The sequence below is a fragment of the Fukomys damarensis genome, unplaced genomic scaffold (assembly GCF_012274545.1).
Source record: "Fukomys damarensis isolate Sample0158 unplaced genomic scaffold, DMR_v1.0_HiC HiC_scaffold_30, whole genome shotgun sequence".
NCBI lineage: Eukaryota > Metazoa > Chordata > Mammalia > Rodentia > Bathyergidae > Fukomys > Fukomys damarensis.
In genome coordinates, this window is record NW_022900942.1 from 33,844,035 (window position 1) to 33,852,755 (window position 8,721).

At 39.5% G+C, this 8,721-nt stretch overlaps 1 protein-coding gene across 1 annotated transcript; it reads left to right on the top strand.

The window, feature by feature from the left end:
• The first annotated feature begins 257 nt into the window (after positions 1-257).
• On the top strand, positions 258-1,776 carry LOC104860503 (interleukin enhancer-binding factor 2-like). The gene is given in 2 exon segments (XM_033757561.1): positions 258-1,414; positions 1,417-1,776. Coding segments are annotated over 2 exon segments (1,347 nt in total). The 5' UTR covers positions 258-294; the 3' UTR covers positions 1,644-1,776.
• Positions 1,777-8,721: the final 6,945 nt, after the last annotated feature.

The window sequence follows — 8,721 nt, forward strand, 5'->3', positions numbered from 1 at the left end:
TTATTTCTGGAAAACCACTTATACCATAGAAGTACCATATATATAATACATTGCTACAGGCATATGCTTAATATGCCTGTAGCAATAAATATCTATTAATAAATATCTATTAAGTATTAAACCTAAATACTTAATAAAAAGGTAATCTTGGTATATGCGCATCTGAAAGTGTCACAGTGGAACCCATTAGTTTGTACCATTAGTATGCAGTGATAATCATAATTTATAAAAAATATTAAAAATGTTCTCTTGGGAGGGTTGATTCATCCTCCATTGTTCGGGACTCGGGGCGCCATGAGGGGCGACAGAGGCCGCGGGCGCGGGGTGCGCTTCGGCTCCCGAGGAGGCCCCGGAGGAGGGTTCCGGCCCTTTGTGCCACACATTCCATTCGACTTCTATCTGTGTGAAATGGCATTCCCCCGTGTCAAGCCAGCACCTGATGAAACTTCCTTCAGTGAAGCCTTGCTGAAGAGGAATCAGGATCTAGCTCCCAATTCTGCTGAACAGGCCTCTATCCTTTCTCTGGTGACAAAAATAAACAATGTGATTGACAATTTGATTGTGGCTCCAGGGACATTTGAAGTGCAAATTGAAGAAGTCCGACAGGTAGGATCATATAAAAAGAGAACGATGACTACAGGACACAATGTGGCTGACCTGGTGGTCATACTAAAGATTCTCCCAACATTGGAAGCTGTTGCTGCCCTGGGGAATAAAGTTGTGGAAAGCCTAAGAACACAGGATCCTTCTGAAGTTTTGACCATGCTGACTAACGAGACTGGTTTTGAAATCAGTTCTTCCGATGCTACAGTGAAAATTCTCATTACAACAGTGCCACCCAATCTTCGAAAACTGGACCCAGAACTCCATTTGGATATCAAGGTGTTGCAGAGTGCCTTAGCAGCCATTCGACATGCCCGCTGGTTTGAGGAAAATGCTTCTCAGTCCACAGTTAAAGTTCTCATCAGACTGCTGAAGGACCTGAGGATTCGTTTTCCTGGTTTTGAGCCCCTCACACCCTGGATCCTTGATCTACTTGGGCACTATGCTGTGATGAATAACCCCACCAGACAGCCTTTGGCCCTAAATGTGGCATACAGGCGTTGCTTGCAGATCCTGGCTGCAGGTCTGTTCCTGCCAGGTTCAGTGGGTATCACTGACCCTTGTGAGAGTGGCAACTTTAGAGTACACACAGTCATGACCCTGGAGCAGCAGGACATGGTATGTTACACGGCTCAGACTCTGGTTTGAATCCTCTCACATGGTGGCTTTAGGAAGATCCTTGGCCAGGAGGGTGATGCCAGCTATCTTGCTTCTGAAATATCTACCTGGGATGGAGTGATAGTGACACCTTCAGAAAAGGCTTATGAGAAGCCACCTGAGAAGAAGGAAGGGGAGGAAGAGGAGGAGAATACAGAAGAACCACCTCAGGGAGAGGAGGAAGAGAGCATGGAGACTCAGGAGTGACCTTCCCTTCACTCCCTTTCCTCCTCGAGGGAAAGACTGGAGCCTCAGCTGGCTGCCCCTGGGCTTTATTTAGTGGCATCTATGGGGTAGGGGAGACAGCAAGAACAATCTCTACAGAAAGACATGTCATTCCATTGGATTCTGATACTGGCTTAGCAGCCAGAGGTCTCACATGACTTACACCACCCATTGATGATGTATCATGATACCGACGTTTCTTCCTAATACTCTAGAATCCCCAATACCCAACAACCCCTGTAACCAGTACTCTGTTGTTGAAATGTTGTGAACTGTTTTAAGTGTCTGGAGATTTTTTTTTCTAAGAAAAATTATTAAAGTACTTCCTAGTAGGGTAAAAAAAAAAAATGTTATCTTGGGAGAACTTTTCAACATGGATTAGACTGAGTAAAGCATCTTAATAGTACCATGAAATTCAGACAAAAAATGACATTTTTCCTAGGAAATCCCCCTAAAGCAAGTGTAATTTTCACCACCCCCAGGATTTCCAAACTATATTCAAAATTGGGAGTCATGTGTCTCAAAAAAGTTTGACATTTGCTAATATCACTGAGAGTCTGTGAACTACACAAGCAGGGAAAGGAGCACCATCCTTGAAGACTGTTTTAGTGATCTCTTATTCCTTTTATAGATGTTAAAGGGTGACTTTAGCTTCTGGGTGATTCTAGCTTTTTCAAATATACTTTTACTATTAACTCATTTGTCTCAATTAAGCAACTTCCACAATTCACACAGCCAAGTACTTAATATCCCTGCATCATTCCCTCACCTGCAAAATGGAGATATTAATAGCAACTACCGCACAGGATAATTTTAGGATTAAGTTATTATGTAGAAAGTGTTTGGAACAACGCCTTGATACTAAATGCTTAATTCATGTTAGCTATCATCAATGCTACTTTCATTATAATTGTTTTTGTAAATTCTTCAGGTTTCTTTCTATATAGAACTTGCACTTTTTTCAAATACTTCAAATAGGCCAATGAATTCTGTTTCTTAGATAAACAAACCATCTTTCTTTTCTACGTGTGGAAAATATCTTTCTTGGATGTCTTACCAATTTGCTCATAAGCATTTTTTTAAAAAAAGTTATAACTTTTTGCTAAAGCATTGGCTTAGTAAAAAGCCATATGAAATTTTCTCCCTCATGAAATGGCTCATTGCATTTTTATTACTAATGGTTGTATTGAAAATTGGAGGACTTTTTTTGTGATTTTTTTAATGCAGGAAAATCAGAAGTCACAAATCCAGAAGTTAGAAGTCAGTGCACACAAGGAAAAGAAGTTAAGGGATGTCAGTGACTGATAGGCCTGAAGAGTAATAAGGGCTTCCAGAATCACCCATCCTGTCCCTTGCTACTACTCCAAGTGCGGTCTAAGACAGCAGTAGTAGCAGCAGAAGCTGGGAGCATGTTAGAAATGCAGAATCCCAGACCCCTAAACCTACTGAATCAGAATCTGCATTTTAACAAGATTTCCAGGTAATATGGGTACACATTAAAGTTCAAAAAGAGGTAGACATGGTGGTACATGCCGATAGCTCCAGCTACTGAGTCAGGAAGATCCCTTAATCCCAGGAGTTCAAAGCTAATACACACACACTCACACACACACATACACACACACACACACACACGTTCATATTCTCTGGGGGTAAGATCTGGGCAGTGGTATCTTTTGAAAGCACCTCCCAGGAGACTAATGTGCAGCTAGCACTGCTACACACCTACAGAAGAGAAAAGCAGAATGGGATGTAGCGATATGGTCAGGCATCGATGTGGTAAAAAGGAAAGAACAGCAATCTAGGCAGGAGGATGGGTGTGAGCACAAATACAGAGGGATGGCGAAGCAGATGTAAGAGATTTTTTGAGGCTGAAATACAAAGCAAAGAGTCATGAATGGGAGAGGCCAGAAGACAGGCCATATTTTTGGGTAAGGACCTCAGAGTGTATCCTTTACAGGGAGTCTTTGAAAGATTTATATAAGCTTTTAATTTTGTATAGTAGAAAAATTACTCTGTCAATGTGAATGAATTTGATGAAGAAAGACAATTGCTTCTCAGCCTTTCAGCTAAGATCAAGTGTTGATGAAGAAAGACACAGACAGGAAGATCAGTGGCATAGATAGTGAATCATTCTCGGTAAAGACAAAAAACCTAGATTAGACTCACAGTATTCAAGTTACAGGTAAGGAAACAGGTTCCAGAATGAGCAGAGGCAAAGCAGGCAGAATTTGATGGGGGAACAAAAGAACTTTACTACTACCAGGAAATTTTAGAAATTATAGAGAAAGAGTCTAACACCCCAAGGAGGTGGCCTTGCAGACCTACAATGGGACCAGAATGACCTGAAGCTGGCCAGGGAATGGGGTGCAGATGGGGTGGAGGTAGGAGACAGCTGGAAAGTATGTGGAAGACACAGCTCCCACAGTGGTGATCTCTGTTGATCTGGCTTATTTTCTTTGGGAGATTAAATATCAAGACTAGGAGCAGATGAGAGCTGGAACAAGGGCTGTAAATGGTATGGAAGTGGAAATCAGACCACTGTGTCTAAAAGGAGGAAAAAATGAAAGAATTCACTGGGCTGCAAGAGAAGCATAAGGAATCAACCTGCAGGGGAATGGTGTGAGGCAAGGCTCAAGTTCAAGGGGTTCAAGTTAAAGTTCAAAGGGAGTACTATATGTAAAAGAGGCCTAACCCCAGCTCTGCCTTCATCAACAGATTTTCTTGCCTTAGATCTTCCTGAATCCTCTCCTATCTGCTGAAAACAGGAGCACAGCCTTTCTTCCTGCCATTTCTGCAATCTGGAATCATGTCATTTACTTAAAATGCATCGTGTAACTGAGTTCAGTCTGGCTATCACAGCTAGAGACAAGGGTCTGATGAGAGAGGTTCCTCAACCTCCCAGAGATAGGAAATGGAATTTGGGGCCAGTGTAAAGCAATAAAATAGCCCCTTTCAGCACAATGCTCCCCAGACAGTTCTCGCAGAGACTTTCTATTTGCAGCATATCCAAGTGGCTTCTGGCCAGTGTCTCCCCTATCAGGGTTTGCAATATACCAGGGAGTTTGTGGTGAGATGCCTGCGCTCCTAGAAAAGCAAATTAATCATTTGCTTTTGAGACTCCTCTACTGAGTTTTCAAGGTCATTCCTAACCTAACTTGTGTAACCTCGCCCCCTTCCCGACACCAAAGCTCCAGCTCATTGCTATGCATGTGCTTTTTATCCTTATTCTTTCTTCACCTTGTTTGGATTCCCTCCCTCGCCCGTTCACTATTCCAGGTTGCTGCTCAAGGCCTGGCTTTTCCAGGAAACTTCCACAGTCATCCTTCAAAGTCATCCTCACCCCCTCCTACTCGCTGCACTGGGCCAGCATCTCAGAACTTCATCACACCAGGCCCCCAGAGAGTTTCCTGTCTGTCTGCAGTTTCTCACTCCCCTACCACGAAAGATTCCTTCAAGTCAGGGGCTGAGACTTTTTCTTTTGTATTCTACACAAAACTCTGAAGCCAGTAAGTTTTTTCTCATTTCTATCTTTACTTCTCATCAGTACAGGAGTTCTTAGGTGGAGGGTTTGATAGAATAGATTATTTTTTAGTAATAAGCAAGCTTTGGTGACTTTTAAGAAACAAAAAACAATAGGCAAAAATTTCAGTTAAACTCCAAAGGAGAAATAAGATCTGAGGTTCTATTACACAGCAAGGTCACTATCATTAACAATAACATATTATATGTTTCAAAATAGCTAGAAGAGAGGATTTTGAATGTTCTTACCACAAAGAAAATATGGTAAAGGTTTCAGGCAATGATATGCTAATTATCCTTATTTGATCTTTATGCAATATTCATGTACATATGAATAAAATATGCCCTGTAAATAGTGCAATTATCATGTGTCAATTAAAATAATAATAACTGTGAAGAAATAAACTTAAACACAAACTTACTTGTTAACTTTATGGCTCCTTACCATATCTTGGTCCTTCAACCTGTACCCTAAAATAATAGAAGAATGGTAATGGTAGCAAGTCATAACAGCTTTATTTTTTTATTGAGTTTATTGGTGCTTTTTAAGAATACAGGACAGTTACACTCATCATTGGGATCTTGTACCTTTACATGATAGATCTTAGTTCTCATTTTTCCCCATACTCCTGCCCTCCCTTCACCCCCCCACCCTCCTCTATTACAAAACCTTTGTTTCCATTTTTCCATTTTCTCATATTTTCTCTTGTCCCTTATTTCCTTTCCCCTACCCTTCCCACCTCCCCCACACCTTTAGCCCTTTTCTTCCTATGTCACATTATCAGTTATACAATTTGGATCTTACTTATACTTTCAGTTTTTCACACCACAGAAACTATTCAATTTTTTTTATTATCATACATGTGTGTCCTATTTATTCCACTTAAGAGTATGTCTTCAATATGCATCCATTTTCCTATGAATGATTTTAGTTTCTTTTTCTTTATGGCTGAGTAGTACTTCATTTTATAGAAAAACCACATCTTCTTTATCCAGTCTCCAATTGATGGGCAATTGGGCTGTTTCCAAGTTTTAGCTATTACAAACTGCATAGCCACATTATTAGTAGCAGCAGCAGCCTTAGTAGTAGTATTATGAAGTATTAATCACAAGAACATTAGCAGCAGCAGTAATATCAGCAGTATTGGTAGTAGAAGAAGCAGCAGCAGTAATAGTAAGTGCAGTATTAGTAGCAGCAGCAGTATCAGCATAGTGATGCTGGCAGCAATGGAAGCAAAGCAATATGAGGTCAACAGAACTGACCCAACCTGCCTCCCCTCACTACTTTCCTGCCTTCCCTCATCTACCACCTTCCCCTCACTCTGTATTCCAGATGCATTGACCTCCCCGTTGGTCCTTGAACATGCCAGGCACATTCCTACCCGAGGGTCTTTGCTCTTGTGCTTCCCTCGACTGGAAGTTCTTTCCCCAAATATGTACCTGCCTTATTCACTCACCAACTTCAAAACTTTTCTCAAAGGGATCTTTCCTGGTGAGGTCTTTCTGACCACTGCATTTAAAATTGCAACCCATCCCTTCACCTGCCCCTAGGACTTCCAAAGCTCCTTTCCCAGCCTGATTCTTCTCCACAGCGCACACCACCATCTCACAAACTGTAACTGTTGTGTCCCTTTATTTTGTTTGTTATCTCCATGAAGGAAATTTCTGAACATTATTTTATTGCTGGGTGTTACTTCCTAGAACACTGTCTATTGTGTAGCGGGAGGACAAAACTACTTATTAAATGAATAAAAACAGAGCTTCCCAAAGCATACTGTTTGAGCCACTAAAGTACTCAAGACAATGCTAGATGATGTATGAAGTAATTTTTTTATAATCACCAATCTAACAGAATGCGTTTTGGAATTTAAGAAAGAATATAAAGAATGATTTTATAAAATAGCTACTTAGGGTAAAAAAAAATTTTTTTAAAGTGGATATACTTTAAACTGACTGAAATAAAAAATATTAGGTAAATAATAAAGAAAAATTAGGTAAATAGAAATATAGCTTCCACACAGGGGTTACAGAATCATGATAGAGACCAGCAAAAGGTGGCATTTGACTTCTACCAAATTAACAGCATTCCACTGATTGTGTTGAGGTAGGCGGCAGAACCACTGAGCTAAATCCCCGGCCCCAGCTGATTCTGTTGATACTGAGATTTTTGTTTGTTTATTTATTTTTTGAGACAGGATCTCACTCTGTAGTTCAGGCTGGCCTTTAACTCACTATGTAACCCAGGGTGGCCTCGAACTTCTGGGAATGCTCCTGCCTCATCCTCCTGAATACTAGGATTACAGGCATGCACCACCATGCCCAGCTAGAGCTCAGTTTTAATAATGATGTTTTTGCTTTTGAGTAGAACTTATAATATTTATTTATGAAATTTTGAATATATATTATAAAAACCAAATCTCTCTCTCTCTCTCTCTCTCTCTCTCTCTCTCTCTCTCTCTCAGAAATCTCCTGGTTCCACATTATGAACGAAGATAATATATTTCCTCCAACTGTCTTTGTCTCCCATCTATTACCTAGCTTGGATTGGTCATATTCTCTTTTTGCTTTATATCTGTATATATACTTGTATCCTGTTTCTTGACTTAGTCAATTTAAACAATATCTTTGTATCATTTGCTAAGAAAAATGAGAAAACCTGTTGTCCGCCTTCTGGCCATTGGATGTTTTGGTAATTGTTATTCTGCAATGCCTTTCTTTGTACAGTAACATACACATGTTCTGTAACCGTGGTTGCCACCCTTGTATTCATTTTATTCTTCAGTGTAGATAAATTCAGTACTCACTGGCAGTCCTTTTGCTGTAGCTTCTCAGTTCATCTTTTAAACAACTAAATTTTATCCTCTTATAGTTTCCCAAGATTATATGAGAACCACATTTGGGACCATAATGTATATCTGTGCAAGTTGCACAATGAACATTTCCAAGAGACACCATTCATGTTGTAGTTTACGTAACAAACATCCACATATGGCAGGCACAGCCAATTTCCTTAAGTTCTGTCATATTTGAAAATATTTATCAATTTCTTGCTTACTTTTGCACAGTCTAGCTAGGCATAAAACGATGGTGTCATTTTTTTTCTCCTGAGAACATTATATTCATTGCTGTAATCATTGCTGCAGTATTCTCTAGCATTGATTAAGATGAGGAAGAAATATGACGCCAAGGTATGCACCAGACTTGATTTCTGTTGTTTCTTAAAAGTCAAGAGTATTAGACTTTTGCCAGTACGATGAGCGAAAAATAAAATCTTATTTAGTATTAATGGACATTTCCTTTATTGTTTCTATTATTTATATATATTAATAATTATATATTAGTATGCATAGTATAGGTAATTATATATATATATTTAAGATGATTTATGGATTTGTGTATTATAAGAAAGGTTGACCATATTTTCATGTATTAAGACTGTTTTAACTCTGAGCTGGCTGTTCGTGTCCTTTGTGGACTTTCTTGGTTTCTAAGCCTTCCTCTTGAAATTTTTCTAGCAATTTTTTATATATTAGAGATTATCTTCTTATAGTTTAATGCCTATCTCCTCTGGGAAATTTCTCTTGATGAATATACTAAGATGAACTAACAGTTCCAGCAAAGTAATAGAGAAAAGATCTGATTTGGAGAATATGATATGAAATAAACTACTGCAAAGAAGGAAGGAGTTGCACACTTGGAACTCTTTATTTAGGG